The sequence below is a fragment of the Leucoraja erinacea genome, chromosome 3 (genome assembly GCF_028641065.1).
Source record: "Leucoraja erinacea ecotype New England chromosome 3, Leri_hhj_1, whole genome shotgun sequence".
Classification (NCBI taxonomy): domain Eukaryota; kingdom Metazoa; phylum Chordata; class Chondrichthyes; order Rajiformes; family Rajidae; genus Leucoraja; species Leucoraja erinaceus.
Window position 1 is genome coordinate 12,620,258 of NC_073379.1, and position 17,006 is coordinate 12,637,263.

General features: G+C 45.3%; 1 protein-coding gene across 2 annotated transcripts in view; it reads left to right on the plus strand.

Moving 5' to 3' along the window:
* The first annotated feature begins 7,783 nt into the window (after positions 1-7,783).
* LOC129695294 (hepatitis A virus cellular receptor 1-like) overlaps positions 7,784-17,006 on the plus strand; it is a 25,080-nt gene continuing 15,857 nt past the window's right edge. For both annotated transcript variants that reach the window (XM_055632113.1, XM_055632112.1), the window contains exons 1-2: positions 7,784-8,413; positions 15,038-15,397. In XM_055632113.1, the coding sequence (XP_055488088.1) occupies positions 8,353-8,413; positions 15,038-15,397 (421 nt within the window). In that variant the 5' untranslated portion in view covers positions 7,784-8,352. The remainder of the gene's footprint in view (positions 8,414-15,037; positions 15,398-17,006) is intronic.

The window sequence follows — 17,006 nt, forward strand, 5'->3', positions numbered from 1 at the left end:
CCCTGCCCTGCCCGCCCGCCTGCCTGCCGCAGACCCCGGGCGCCGCCTGCGGGCCACTGCCGAGCCCAGCAAAGCCGCCGCTCGGAGCAAAGATACTACAGGATCTTTGGCTCGGAGTGTCCCAGAGCCCGGGACATGAGGGTCACCCTCCCCCCCTTCCCTCTGGCCCCCCCCCCCCACCCCACCCCATCACTCTCGCTCTCCCCCTCTCTCCCTCTTCTCTCCCCCTTCACCCTTTCCCCTCCTCACTCTTCCATCCTCGCTCTCCCCTCTCCCTCTCTACTTTCTCCTCTCTCCATCACTCCCTCCCCCTCCACCTCTCACTCTTCCCTCGCCCCCTCTTACTCTATTTCTTCCCTCTTCTCTCTCACTCTTCTCTGTGCCCCTCCCTATCAATCTTTCTTCGCCCCTCTCTTTTCCTCCCTCTCTCCCTTTTTTCTCTCTCCCTCACCCATCTTTCCCTCCCCCTTTCCCCGTGCAGAGATCCATCAATTTGTGTGTGTGTGTATGTGTGTGTATACCTATGTTTATATATATTAAATATATATGATGAACTTTTTCCATTTATTATATTGTTTACAGTGAACCATGTTTACACACATATATATATATTTATATTTATGTATTTATATATACGTATATCTTTCTCCATTCTGCTGTTTTGGTCTTGTCGTTGAAGGTCTTGGTGTATTTATCATTGCTATATGAGTACTGTTTACTCCATGCGTCTCGTGAACAAGCAATTTCATTGCACCCTGTGGGATATGACAATAAACTAATCTGATCTGTGACTTCCATTGCTGATCATGAGACTGCACTTTTCATGGTCAATCAATTGGAAATGTGTTATCCACAACAACTCTATCTAGGTGTAGTTTCCATGGATACGTTACTGATAGAAGCGGTCCCTATGGACACTCGTTCAATAGGTAGTTTCCAGCGACATAGGCTTTCTGGATTCAGTATCTGTTCACATATACATCACTAATAGTAACGAACAAGGGATTGAAAACCCCTCTAGTGACAGATTCCAGAATTTGCATTGTGTCGGCACGAATTGCACTGATTTATTATGAGGAAGAAGATTTTTTTTACTAAAAATAAACGTGTTCAATTATTTACACTAAGCAAACAACACCAACACACCCACCACCAAATACAAAAATTACCAATTATTCTTACTACTAAATATTAAATAACTATATTACAATCCGGTTCTACAATACATTCTGGAAAAAGACGGACTGTTTTATTCTTGAATAGTGCAAAAATAAAATAAATTACTAAAACATAATAACCGTATGTTTTATTCTTTTGCAAAACGCAACGAGCTGCAGTAAGTCAACAGGTCAGAACATAGAACATAACACAGTACAGCACAGGAATAAGCCCTCCAGCCCATAATGTCTGTGTTGAACATAATGCCAAGACTTACTCCTATCTGCCTGCACTTAATACATATCTCTCCTTTCCAAGGACCAATAACACAGCCTCAGAATAAAAGGACGTACCTTGAGAAAGGAGACGAGGAGGAATTTATTTAGCCTGAGGGTAGTGAGTTTGTAGAATTCATTGCCACAGAAGGTTGTGGAGGCCGTCAATGGATATTTTTAAGGCAGAGATACAGTAGATAAATTATTGATTAGTACAGGTGTCAGGGGTTATGTGGAGAAGACAGCACAATGAGATTGAGAGGCAAAGATTGACTATCAGACCTGCCTCCACTACCATCCCTGGCAAAGCATTCCAGGTACTCACCACCCTCTGTTTACAAAACTTGCCTCGCACATCTCCTTTAAACTTTATCACTCTCACCTTAAAGCTCTGACCCCTAATATTTGATATATCTATCCTGGGAAAAAGTTCTGATTTTTTTCATTTCTACTCCTTTCATAATTTTATATAATTTGATCTGGTCTTTCTAGAGAAAATAACCAAAGTCTCACTCTGTGCACAAATACCCCCTAATGTAGGCATAATTCTGATAAACCTACACTGCACCCTCTCCAAAGGCTTCCCATCCTTCCTGTAATGGGGTGACCAGAACTGCACTCATTACTCCAAATGTGGCCTAACCTTAGTCTAGTTTAGTTTAGTTTAGAGATACAGCGCGCAAACAGGCCCTTCGGCCCACCGAGCCACACCAACCAGCTAAATATACTCTCTCTCTCTTGACTCTTAGCTCCGCACATATACACGATCCTACGCACACTAGGTACAATTTAGGTTTATACCGAGCCAATCAGCCTACAAACCTGAACGTCTTTGGAGTGTGGGAGGAAACCTAAGATTCGGAGAAAACCCACATGGTTCACGGGGATAATGTATAAACTCCATACAGACAAGCAGCCACAATCAGGATCGAACCCGGGTCCCTGCCGCTGTGAGCAGTAGCTCTACCGCTGTGCCACCATACTGCCCTTAAAGTAGTCCTACAAGGCTGCATCATGACTTCCTGACTCTAATACTCAATGACCTGATCAATGAAGGCAAGCATACCATATGCCTTCTTTACCACTGTATCCACTTGCGTTGCCATTTTCAGGGACTTGGACCCAAAGATCCCTCTGTACATCAATGTTGATAAGGGTCATGCCATTAATTATATATTCTCTCCGGCCTGAATATTGACCTTCCACCACATCCCTCAGTCTTCTATCAGTAATCCAGTTCTGAATCCATCTGACCAGGTCACTGTGAACGTACCTTAATCTTCTGATGACAATGATACTTTATTGTCACTTGTATCTATGTATCGAGGCACAGTGCAAATCTGCATACAATCCAGGCAAATCATACTATAGATAAGCACAACCATAAATAAATAGAAATGTGCAATGATTGTAGTGCAATGGTCGGCTTCACCGAGACGTGTAAACAAAGGGTCGCCATGTTTTTGGTGCCCACAAAGTTTCAAAGTTGTTAAGAGCGCAGTCTTATCTCGGCCTTAAAGGCCCGTTGTCCTGGAGACACCGATCCTCTCCCCTGTCCGCCACCATCTTGAAAACGGCCCTCTGACCAGCGTCCGCTATCGTCGCCGACCCCTCCCCCCCTCCTTCCCGGTTCCTGGTCTTTGGAATTGAACAGGAGACGAGCCTCGGATGACTCCAGTTGAGTTCCTGGTTCTGCGGCTGGTGAGCTTCTGCTGTCCTGTCCCGCACGGCTGATCGGGAGCTAATGGCCTGCCATGGGGGAGTTTATCAATTGCCTTATCAATATCCATGCCAGGAAGCACATGTGGAGAACTCTGGTCCAGAACATGTCAATGACCTGTTTTATAGTCTCCCCTGGCATTAAGGCCAGGGATGAAGGTTGGAGACTGAGAACAAACTGAGATTGGAGAGTGATTAGAAATCTTATCTGTAATCATTAATGTAGCAACTGGTAGAGCTGCTGCCTCCAGCACCAGAGACCAAGGTTAGTTCCTGACCTCGGGTGCTGTCTGTAGGAGTTTGCACGTTCCCCCTGTGACCGCATGGGTTTCCTCCGGGTGCTCCAGTTTCCTCCCACACGCTAAGACGTGCAGGTTTGTAGGTTAATTGGCCCTCTGCAAATTGACCCACATGTGTAGAAAGTGGATTCAGAAGTGAGGGTCAAACATTCAGAACATACAACGAGTGATCAATGGCCTACGTGGATGCAATAGACAATAGACAATAGGTGCAGGAGTAGGCCATACGGCTCTTCAAGCCAGCACCGCCATTCAATGTGATCATGGCTGATCATCCCCAATCAATACCCCGTTCCTGCCTTCTCCCCATGTCCCCTCACTCCGCTATCTGCACAAGCCCTATCTAGCTCTCTCTTGAAAGATTCCAGAGAACCAGCCTCCACCGCCCTCTGAGGCAGAGAATTCCACAGCCTTACAACTTTCTGCGTGAAAAAGTTTCCTCATCTCCGTTCTAAATGATTCGATGGGCCGAAGGGCCTGTTTCCAGGCTAGATCTTTCAAGCCGTTAATGAAAAACAATGAGATGGAGTTAAATCTGATTTGAAACACAAGCGACTTCCGTTGCTGAAATCTGGAGCTAAATACAATCTGCTGGAGGAACTCAGCAGGTCAGGCAGGCAGGGGAAGGAGTTGATGATGTATCGGGACTAAGAAAAAGATGGATATCAAGAGGAGAGGGAGAAGGGTGAGAGAGAGTCCGGTAATCATTGGTGGACTGAGGAGGGGGTGAAGGCTCTAACGAAAGATTTTGGCGTGAAATGTCGACAGTTCAATTCTCCTCCTCAGACGCTGCCTGACCGGCTAAGTTGCTCCAGCAGTTTGTTTTCTGAAATCAGACTTGAGTCCCGCATTCCCTGAGGGGTTCCTCTTCGAGGATAACAATGGAAAGATCATGGGTTTGTTGTCATAGGGTTGTAGGCTCTTCGGCCCATCAACCACTTGTTTACACAAATCCTAACATTTTATTAGTTATAGAGTCATACAGCACAGAAACAGGCTCTGCAACCCAACCTATCCATGCTAACGAAAATGTCCCGTCTAAGCTAGTCCTATTTGTCCATGCCTGGCCCTTATCCCTCTACGCCTGTCCTACCCATGCACCTGTCATTTAACAGATCTTATTGTACCTGTACGACTACCTCCTTTAGATTAGTTTTGAGATACATCTCAAAAACAGGCCCTTCAGCCCATCGAGTCCGTGCTGACCAGCAATCCCACACACACTTGGGACAATTTATAATTAGACTAAGCCAATTAACCTACGAACCTGTACGTCTTTGGAGTGTTGGAGAAAACCGGAGATATGGAGTAAATCCACGCAGGTCACGGGGAGAACGTACAAACTCCGTACAGTTCTAACGTTGCACTACCGTGCTGCCCTTTGGTCATAGAGTGGTAGAGCACGGAACAGGCCCTTCAGCCCAATCTGTCCATGCCAACCAAAATGCCCCATCCAATGGACAAGCAGCCTCCCTCGAGGACATGGATAGGTGACGTTTTGGGTCGGGACTCTTCTTCAGACTGATTGTAGATGGGAGAAGAAAGCTGGAAGAGGGGCAGGGCAGGACAAAGCTTGAGAGGTGATAGGTTGATACAGGGGGAGGTGGGAGGGTGGTTAGAGGCAGGTGGTTAGACAAAGGCCAGAGATGTAAAGACAGAAGGTGTGAGACAAAAGGACTGAATAGTTGCAAATTGTAAGGCTGGAGGATGGAAGATGACTGACCCACTGAGTTCCTCCAGCACTGGTGGTCTTTTTTGGGGCAATTAAATGCTGGCTTTTTTGGCAATGGACAGATCTGATGAAATTAAACAAAGTAGACATTGGAATAAAAAGTAAGTGATCATTTGTGAAATCCTGTCCCATTTGGGTGGCACAATGGCACAGTGGTACAGTTGCTGCCTTACAGCACCAAAGATCTGGGATCGATCCTGACTAAGGGTGTTTGTCTGTACAGAGTTTGTATGTTCACCCTGTCCCTTCCTTCTTTGTTGTTTGTTTGTATGTGTTAAATGTATGTTTTTAATGTTCTTTAGCTTGTTTTCTGTGTGGGGGGGTGGGGGGGGGGGGGGGGGGGGGGAGGGGGGGAAGGACATTTTTCCAATCTCTTACCTGGACGGAGATGCGATTTCCCCCCAACATCGAGGAGTTGGCGACCTTTGCTGGAGACCGACTTCGAGAACTCCACCGTGGGTGACTGCAGACTAACATTGTGGAGCTCACGGTCTCTGGTTAGAAACCCACTTTGGGAACACCAAGCTGCAGAAGCTTCGACCGCCCCGACGTGGGGTCTTTGATCGCCCCGACGTGGGGTCTTCGATTGCCCCGAGTGTGGATGGTTCGACTACCTCGACTGCAGGAAAATAAAAGAGGAAAAAGGTCGGACTCTACTGTCTTCCTTCACAGTGAGGAATGTGGGGAATCCCCTGTGGTGGATGTTTATGTTGACTTTTATGTAGTTGTGTGTCTTGTTGCTTTTTTTTCGTGTGGCTGTATACCTTAATTGGTACATGTGACAATAAACTGACCTTGAAACCTTGAAACCGTGACCACGTTGGGTTTCTCCAGGTGCTCCGCTTTCCTCCCACATTCTAAAGACATGTGGGTTTGTAGTTTCATTGGTTTCTTTTTTTTTTTCACTTAAATTTTTATAGATTTTTAAGAGATATTTTCAAAACAGTGCAACACCATCACCATAAATAAAACAAAGTAAGAAAAACAGCAATCAAAATAAAAAAATAAGTAGATGGGGGGAAAAACAAAAAAGATGTAAATAAATAAATTAAAAAATTGGAATAAGACCTTGGGAAATTACTTACCAAATTAAAAAAAGAAAAACCATTACATTGATTAGTTATCTGGAGATAATTCAATATTCATACAAACATACCATCTAATTCAATATAACACAATCTTCCCAGATCTAGCTCGGCATTTATCTAATTGGTGTCATGGCTCAAATAAACAGTCCATTTTTCCCAGATCTTCTCAAATGAATTATCCTTGACTCTCAAGGAATATGTCAATTTCTCCATATTAAAGATGTCTCGCACAATTTCTAACCATTGTTCCTGTTTTGAACTTTTTTCATTAAGCCACTGCCTGGTAATGGCCTTGTTACTTGCTGCAAGCAAAACTTTAATCAAATATGTATCTTCTATTTTTACACTATCTTTAATACACCCCAGATACATCACAGGGCAAGTATTTGGGATTTTATAACCCAAGATATTATTTACAGTTGCATTAACATTTTCCCAGTATGGCCTTATCTTTACACAGTTCCAGAAAATATGCGAGTGGTCTGCCTCCGTACTCCCACACAGTGTTGTTGGACAGCAAGTTGTCTGCTTTTTATTTTGGGTATTATAAAAAAGCGAGATAGATTCTTCCAGCAAAATTCTCTCCATACTAGTGAGCTTGTGGATGAACATTGTGTTTCACACATTTGATACCATTCTTCTTCTGTTATTTGAATCTTTAATTCTGCTTCCCATTTTGTTTTTATGTAGAGCGTTGATTCTCCCCCGCTTTCCACCAGAGCTTGGTAGAAAGCAGAGATGACCCGAGACCCCTTCTGTTTGTATGCATCCACAATCACCTTGATCACATTATTTGAAGTTTCATCTAGTTCTGGCCTTATCTCTTTTATAAAGTAGTCTCTTAATTGCAAGTATCTAAAAAAATCTTTGTTTTCGAGACCATACTTTGACTTTAAATCTTGGAAGCTCATAAACTCGCCATTTTCTGAAACTGTATACATTGTCGTTATGCCTTTTTGTGCCCATTCTTTGAATTTTGAATCATACACCCCTGGGTTAAACTTTGAGTCATATGCGAACCACTTCAATGCGTGAACGCCTCTTTTTAATTTGTATTTTTCCGTGGTTTCTGTAAATTGTAAGATAGAACTATTGTGTGGGTGATTGCTGGTCGGCGTGGGATCGGTGGGATCACACTGTATCTCTAAACAAAACAAATTGGAGTACTAACGTCCTTTTGAGAAGCAAATCCGACACCGTTAATGTTTCAACATATAACAGTAGGCCCACACCACCTCAGCTGAGTCTGCAGTTCCCCAGCGAATCACTTAACTTAGATGGTCAATAGGTTCTGTGTTTACAAATGATCTTCTGACTGGAAATGGATTTCACAACTATAGTGCATAATGCAACAGGAAGATTTGGAAACACATCAGGTCAGACATTCTGTGTGAAATGTGGAACTATACAGTGTTATAATTTGGACTTTAGACTTTAGAGATACAGTGCAGAAACAGGCCCTTAGGCCCACCGAGTCCATGCCAAACAGCATTCACCCACCCCGTACACTAACACCATTCAACACACACTGGGGACAAATTATGATTTACAGAAGCCAATTAACCTACAAACCTCGCACAGCTTTGGAGGAAACCGTAGCACCTGGAGAAAACCTACGCAGTCACGCTCAACGTGAAAATGCTTAGTTTGGTTTAGTTTGGAGATACAGAGTGGAAACACTGATCTTTGGCCCACCAAGTTCGTACGGACTAGTGAACACCATATACTAGCACTATCCTACACACTAGGGACAATTTACAAATGGACCAAAGCCAATTAACCTACCAACCTGTATGCCTTTGGATTGTGGGGGAACCAAAGAAACCTCGCGCGTTCATGGGGAGAGCATACAAACTCTGTACAGACAGCACCTGTAGTCAGGATTGAACCCGGGTCTCTGGTGCTGTAAGGCAGCAACTCAACTGCTGCGCCACCGTGCCGCCCCCGTCTCTTAATTGTCACTGAATTCACTGTTCGTTGGTAGTGAACCAGGAAGTGAAGAAACGCTGGCATCTGGTTTTGTATTGTGTAAAGGCTGAAAGTCCCAGTGCGGAGAGCTGGACACCACGAGATAGCCAGCGATGATGATTCTCTCCACTTGGCTGCCTACAGTTCTGCTGTTGGTCTCAGTACATGGAAACAGTAGGTGTCTTTTTTATTACGATCGCTTTATTGGTACAGTGTAGGTTTATTACTGTTGCCTGTACCGAGTTACAGTGAAGAACCGTGTTTGTGTGCTTTCCAGTCAATCCATGGGATATACTAATATCGGGATAGTCACAAAGTGCTGGAGTAACTCGGTGGGACAGGCTGCATTTCTGGTGAAGGTGGACACAAAATGCTGAAGTAACAACTGGTCAGGCAGCATTTCGGGAGAAAAGGCATAGGTGACATTTTGAGTCGAGACCCTTCTTCAGACTGAGGGGACTTAGATCTATCTTTAGACTGAAGAACATGGATAGGTGATGTTTTGTGTCAGGGCCTGTCTTCAGAAACGTCACCCAGTTTAGATGAGTTTAGTTTATTGCCAGGTGTACCAAGGTACAGAGTAAAGCTTATTTTGTTGTGTGCCATCCACTCAGCAGAAAGACTGTACATGAATACAATCCAACCGTCCACCATGTACAGATCCAGGATAGAGGGAATAACGTTTAGTGCAAGATAAAGTCCAATAAAGTCCGATTTGAGATATTCCAAGGGGCTTCAATGTGACTTGGATCATGTCTAAGTCACATTGGTAGCTCAGGATCGCCCTCCAGTTGTTGATGGGAATGGTTCAGTTGCGTGAAAACAGCTGGGAAGAAACTATCCCTGAACCTGTAGGTGTGCGTTTTCACACTTTTGTACCTATTGCCTGATGCGAGAGGGGAGACGAGGGAGTATTCTCTAGAGGTGCTGCCTGACCCACTGAGTGACTCCAGCATTTTGAATCTATCTTTGGTATAAACCACCGTGTCCTTATTATTACATCCTTTTTATCCTTTTTATAACTAATATTTTTTTTTTGTTACTTTATTGATCTTTCGATTATCATGCTATCTAATGTGCCTACAGACCATGTTATGCTGTTGTAAATAAGAATGTCATTGTCTTGTTTCAGCACATATGATAATTAAATACTGTTGATTCTTGACTTGCAATCATGCCATACGCATGCACAAAAAATAAAATTTCCCTATTGGCTATGGTAGAGATGCTGCCTTACAGCGCCAGAGGCCCAGATTTGATCTGACTAGGGGTGCTGTCTGTACGGAGTTTGTACGTTCTCCCTCTGTGGGTTTACACTGGGTGTTCCGGTTCCCTCCCACACTCCAAGGATGTACAGATTTGTAGGTTAATTGGCTTTGGTAAGTATTAAAATTGGGAATTGGAAGAGGGGATATGGTCACAATCTCCACCGTGATTGTCCTCCACACTGAGCTGCTTTATCCTGGTTGAGGCGTTTTCCCGCTCTGGGTCCCCGACCAGATTGAACCGAGTTGCTCCGTTCTCCCGCCGCCCAGGATCCACCAGCTTGGGGTCTGAGCGTGATGATGTGTCGGTAGGGATCCTTCCTCATCCATGTGACCGCGAGCGGGACCTGGTTGAGTGGAGGCGGTGGGAACACACAGGGTAACGAGGCTGAACCCCCCCTTAATCCCAGTCACCACTGAGACATTCCCTCTGGGAGCTGAAGGAAGATCAGACACTGGTCAAGATAAGCAAGACGAGGGAGCTGGAGCTAATGTAAGCAGGAAATAAGAACTGGATGCTGGATTCATGCTGAATGAGCTTTAGATGTGTCATAAGTTCATAAGTAATATGAGTTGAATTAGGCCATTTGGCCCACTAAGTCTACCATTCAAACATGGCTGATCTATCTTACCCTCTCAACCCAATTCCCCTGCCTTCTCCCCGCAACCCCTGACACCCGTGCTAATCAAGAATCTGGCCATTGACTTGGCCTCCACATCCTTTGACGGATATGAATTCCACAGATTCACCACCCTCTGACTAAATAAATTCCTCCTCATCTCCATTCTAAATGTACATCCTTTTATGCTGATGCTGTGGCCTCTTGTCCTTGAATCTCCCACTAGGGGAAACATCCTCTCCACATGCACTCTATCCATACCTTTCACTATTCAGTAAGTTTCTGTGAAGGTCCCTCTCATCCTTCTACACTCCAGCCAGTACAGGCCCAGTGCCGTCAAATGCTCATCATATGTTAACCCACTCATCCCTGGAATCATTCTCGTAAACCTCCACTGGACACACACACGCACATACATACAACATACACACACACATACACCATATACACACATACACATGCACACACTCGCACAAACACATGTGCTAACACATATGTACAAACACGTGCACACACACACACACACACACACACACACGCACACGCACACACGCACACACACACACACACACACACACACACACACACACACACACACACACGCACACACACACACACACACACACACACACACCCACCCATGCCTGCACAATATACGGTTGCAGATGCACACATACATTCACAGATATATGTACACAGAAATGAGACACACACGCAGTCACTGACATACACACAAAGTAGACAATACACAGTGTCACGTACACACTGTCACATATACAAACGCACGCAAATGAGATGCGTACACATACAGGAATATAGACAGATACACAAACATACACCAGAATGTAACACACACACACACATACATAAAGTCACTCGCACGCACAAGACACAAATGGACACACATACACGCACTCACACATTCATATAAAAACATACGCAATGACCCAATGACACACACACAAACCAATAGACATTGGCTCATACGTGCATGAACGCACGCTACAGAATCACACACACATAGATATACAACCCACATACACACACCCAGAACTGGTGATCGCTGGTTGGCTGGGATTTGGTGGGCCAAAGGGCCTGTATCTAGAAGACATTTGGACAGGTACATGGATACGAAAGGTTCAGAGGAATATGGGCCAAAGATGGGCAGGTAGCACAAGTGTAGAGGAGGCATCTAGGTCATCACGTGAAAGTTGGGCCGAACTGCCTGTTTCCATACTGTATGACTATGATATGACTTCAACATAACAGGTGTCAGAGGTTGTGGGGAGAAGGCAGGAGAATGGGGTAGGAAGGGAGAGATAGCTCAGCCATGATTGAATAGCGGAGAAGACCTGATGGGCTGAATGGCCTAATTCTACCCCTATTCCTTGTGACCTAATGACTGTCATCCCTCTCCTCTCCTGGCCACCTTCGGCCTTCATTCCCAGTGTGCGCCTCCCACAGCCAACCTTGAGGGCATTGAAGATAAGACCCCACATCTTCTTTGCAGCCTCCTTCATTACTGTGTGTTTGAGTTATTAAACCAGACTGCGACATAACCCGTCTTTATGTTCTCCACCGTATAACCTGTACAGGTTGGGTGGAGTGTTCAGCGACCTGACGAGACTCCTCAAACTTGTGAGGAAGCAGGGGTGTTGATAAGCATGTTCTTTGTGACTTCAAAATAGAAAATCTGGTAGATTTAGTGATATTGGGGGATGAAGTCATAGCGCAGGGGATGGTGTGACCAGCCACGGCCACAGTGTAAGCAGACAAGCCTCGAGCAGCCAAATGGCTTACTCCTGTTCCTCTTTCTCTTGTTCTAATGCAAACAATGTGGACATTTGCTGCAAGAAAGAACCGTTAAGTTTCAGTACAAAAGCAGGAAGCACTACCAATGTAGTCATTAATGTACTGGAAAAATAGAACAGAGAACAGTACAACACATGATCTGGTCCTTCAGCCCACCATGTCTGTGCCGAATGTGATGCCAAGTTTAACAAATATCTGCTGACTCACAGCATCAGGGATCCTGACCTCGGGTGCTGTCTGTGTGGAGTTTGCACATTCACACTGTGACCGCGTGGGTTTTCTCCTGGTGCTCTGGTTTCCTCCCACATTCCAAGGATGTATGTGCTTGTAGGTTGATTGGCTCTCTGTAAATTACTCCTCGTGTATAAAGAGTGCATGAGAAAGTGGGATAACATAGACCTAGGGTGGCAGAGTGGCGCAGTGGTATAGTTGCTGCCTTACAGCACCAGAGACCCAGCTTCGATCTCGACTACGGTTGTCTGCATGGAGTTTGCATGTTTTCCCCGTGACCGTGTGGGTTTCCTCCAGGTGTTCCAGTTTCCTCCCACATCCCAAAGACGTGCAAGTCTGTAGATGATTTGGCTTCCGTAAATTGTCCCTGATGCGTAGGATAGAGCGAGTGGACAGGGATCGCTGGTCGGCGCGGACTCGGTGGGCAGAAGGACCTGTTTCCACACTGTATCTCTAATCTAAATTAACCTAAAGTTAAATTGGTGATGGATGGTCGGCACAGACTCAGCGGGCTGAAGGGCCTGTTTTCTAGCTGTTTCTTCAAATTAAAACTTCACACGTAAAAGGGAGCTGAGGGGCAAGTACAGGTATTTCACACAGAGGGTGGCATGTGTGTGTTGAACCAGCTCTCAGAAGGAGTGGTACAATTATAATGTTTATAAAACATTGTTACAGGTTCGTGGATTGGAAAGGTTGAGAGGGATATGGGTCAGGCAAAGGCAAATGGGGCGAGTGAGGTCAGCATGGAGGAGTTGGGCCGAAGGGCCTGTTTCCACGCTGTATAACTCTATGACGGTGTCATTGCACACGAGGTCCCAGGCAGTGAGGCAGCAACTGTACCACTTGCGCCACCATGTGGCAGCTTAGATAGTAGCATGCTCAGGCATGAGTGATGGACTGAGATCTTACAGAGGGTTCAGGAGACTACATATGAAGATAGACACAAAAAGCTGGAGTTACTCCAACATTTTGTGCCTGTCGTTCCTTTCTCTCCACGGCTACGGCTTGGTCTGCTGAGGTCTTCCAGCCGTATAGAAAGATAGGAAGATAGAAAATTGGTGCAGGGGCGGGCCAACACCACCATTCAATATGATCATGGCTGATCATCCACAATCAGTACCCCGTTCCTGGTACCAAGGTACAGTGAAAAACCTTTGTTTATGTGCTATCCAACCCTCATTTCTTGTTTCATTGACAACAGCGCATGTGATGCTCACACTGTCCCAAGTTCATGAGTTCATAAGTTCTTGGAGCAGAGTTTGGCTGTTTGGCCTGTCAAGTCTACTCCACCATTCAATCATGGCTGATCTATCATTCCCTCTCAACACCATTCTCCTTCCTTCTCCCCATAACCCATGACATCCTTACGAATCTGTCTGTGGAATTCTCTGCCTAAGAGGGCGGTGGAGGCTGGTTCTCTGGATGCTTTCAAGAAAGAGCTAGGTAGGGCTCTTAAAAATAGCAGAGTCAGGGGATATGAGAAGAAGGCAGGAACGGGGTACTGATTGGGGGTGATCAGCCATGATCACATTGAATGGTGGTGCTGGCTCGAAGGGCCGAAAGGCATACTACTGCACCTATTATCTATTGTCTATTGAATCAAGAATCTATCAATCTCCACCTTAAAAATATCAATGTACAGCCTCCACAGCCATCTGTGACAATAACTTGCACAGATTCACCACCCTGCGACTAAAGAAATTCCTCCTCATCTCCTTTCTGAAGGAACATCCTTTTAATCTCCTAATTTCTTCCTGAAGGGTTATTTCAAACCTCAGATCAATGTCTTCAAGGCCTTTACTTACCGCCCCCCCCCCCCCCCCCCCCACCTCCCGCCCCCCACACAATTTCTTTCCACTTGAAAATACACAATTTGAAATGTTGATTCCAAAATGTATTTGTTTAATGGCCTTTTTGAACCACAGTGGCTTCACAATGATTCATGTGTTTTGGGGAAATATGACAAAGTGCTGGAGGGAGTGAACGGGTCAGGCAGCATCTGAGAAGGGAACAGGATGGACAACATTTAGAACGGCCTGACCTGAAATGTCCTCTGTATTTTTCCCTTTGGCTGGCACAGTGGCGCGACGCTAGAGTTGCTGACACATAATGACACAGACTCGGGCTCAAAAGGGTAAAAAGTGTGAAAACGCACACCTCCAGGTTCAGGGACAGTTTCTTCCCTGCGATTCCTGGGATGTCAGGACTTTCATCTGAAGAAAGACTGGATAGACTCGGTTTGTACTCGCTAGAATTTAGAAGATTGAGGGGGGATCTTATAGAAACGTACAAAATTCTTAAGGGGTTGGACAGGCTAGATGCAGGAAGATTGTTCCCGATGTTGGGGAAGTCCAGAACAAGGGGTCACAGTTTAAGGATAAGGGGGAAATCTTTTAGGACCGAGATGAGGAAAACGTTTTTCACACAGAGAGTGGTGAATCTCTGGAATTCTCTGCCGCAGAAGGTAGTTGAGGCCAGTTCATTGGCTATATTTAAGAGGGAGTTAGATGTGGCCCTTGTGGCTAAAGGGATCAGGGGGTATGGAGCGAAGGCAGGAACAGGATACTGAGTTGGATGATCAGCCATGATCATATTGAATGGCGGTGCAGGCTCGAAGGGCCGAATGGCCTACTCCTGCACCTATATTCTATGTTTCTATGTTTCCCGACTCTTGTCAGGCAACTGAACCATCCTACTAGAATTAGAGAGCAGTGCTGTACCACCATCTACCTCATTGGAGACTTTTGGGCTGTCTATGAGTAAAGTTTGATCATAGTCTATGATCAAACTTTACTTGACTTTTATCTTGCACTAAATATTATTCACGATATTACCGACGCGATATTGATTATCGACCCTTTCTATTCCAGCAGCCACTGCCGATGCCGTGTTTGCCGTTGAAGGAGGCTCGGCTGTGTTGCCATGTACGTTCACCCTCCCGGCCACTGATCACATCATCAAACTCAAGCTGCACTGGTTCAAAGGTGACTTGCGGCGTTTGGATGCCGTTATTACGTGTCAGTTCACTGCTCCCTTCCACTCCTCGTGCGATGAAGTGAAGCATGAGGCAAGAAGAGATCGGTTTAAGTTCATCGGGAATCTCAGCCGGAGGGATGCCTCGCTAAAGGTGGAGCAACTGGGACAGGAGGATAATGGTCTATATCAGTGCAATGTGAACAACATCGATGGACATCCTCTATTACAAAAGGTCATTCACCTGACTGTGAGAGGTGAGGAAGGCTCTAATTGTACCAATAACAGTGGAGTAGTGGTAGAGCCACTGCCTCTCAGTGGCAGAGACCCGGGATCAATCTCCCAATCCACCTTGTTGCAGCCTTTGCAATTTTTTTTACCTGCACTTTCTCTGTCGCTGCAGCATATTCTACTGCGCTCTGATACTTTTCTTTTTTGCGCCAGCTCGTATACGCAACCTCTCAACATTTCAACATAATAGCGGTAGAGTTGCTGCTGCACAGCGCCAGTGAGCCGGGTTCGATCCTGACTACGGATGCTGTCTGTACAGAGTTTGCACGTTATCCCTGTGACCTTGTGGGTTTTCTCTGGGTGCTCCAGTTACCTCTCACATTTGAAAGACACATGTTAGTCGGTTAATTGGATACTGTAATTTGCCCTAAATTCACCGAGGTACAGTGAAAAGCTTTTGTTTGCATGCTGTCCAGTCAAAGAAAATGCTATACATGAATACAATCAAGCTGTCCACAGTACACAGATAAGGAATAAAGGATGCAAAGATGCTCTTTTAGTGCAAACATATAACATTGAAGTCTGATAAAGTCCCATTCAAGATAGTTCAAAGGGTCTCCAATGGGATGGATGGAAGACCAGAACCGCACTCCAGCTGGTTAGAGGACCATTCAGTTGCCTGATAACAGCTGGGTAGAAACTGTCCCTGAATCTGAAGGTGTTATCTTATAGAATCTTATAGAATTTTTCGAGGATGTAACTAGTAGAGTGGATAAGGGAGAACCAGTGGATGTGTTATATCTGGACTTTCAGAAAGCTTTCGACAAGGTCCCACATAAGAGATTAGTATACAAACTTAAAGCACACGGCATTGGGGGTTCAGTATTGATGTGGATAGAGAACTGGCTGGCAGACAGGAAGCAAAGAGTAGGAGTAAACGGGTCCTTTTCACAATGGCAGGCAGTGACTAGTGGGGTACCGCAAGGCTCAGTGCTGGGACCCCAGCTATTTACAATGTATATTCATGATTTGGACGAGGGAATTAAATGCAACATCTCCAAGTTTGCAGATGACACAAAGCTGGGGAGCAGTGTTAGCTGTGAGGAGGATGCTAGGAGGCTGCAAGGTGACTTGGATAGGCTGGGCGGGTGGGCAAATGCATGGCAGATATAATGTGGAGACCAAAACTAAATATATGGCAGTATAATGTGGATAAATGTCAGGTTATCCACTTTGGTGGCAAAAACAGGAAAGTAGACTATTATCTGAATGGTGGCTGATTAGGAAAAGGGGAGATGCAACGAGACCTGGGTGTCATGGTACACCAGTCATTAAAAGTAGGCATTCAGTGCAGCAGGCAGTGAAGAAAGCGAATGGTATGTTAGCATTCATAGTAAAAGGATTTGAGTATAGGAGCAGGGAGGTTCTACTGCCGTTGTACAGGGTCTTGGTGAGACCACACCTGGAGTATTGCGTACAGTTTTGGTCTCCTAATCTGAGGAAAGACATTCTTGCCATGGAGGGAGTACAGAGAAGGTTCACCAGACTGATTCCTGGGATGTCAGGACTTTCATATGAAGAAAGACTGGATAGACTCGGCTTGTACACGCTAGAATTTAGAAGATTGAGGGGGGA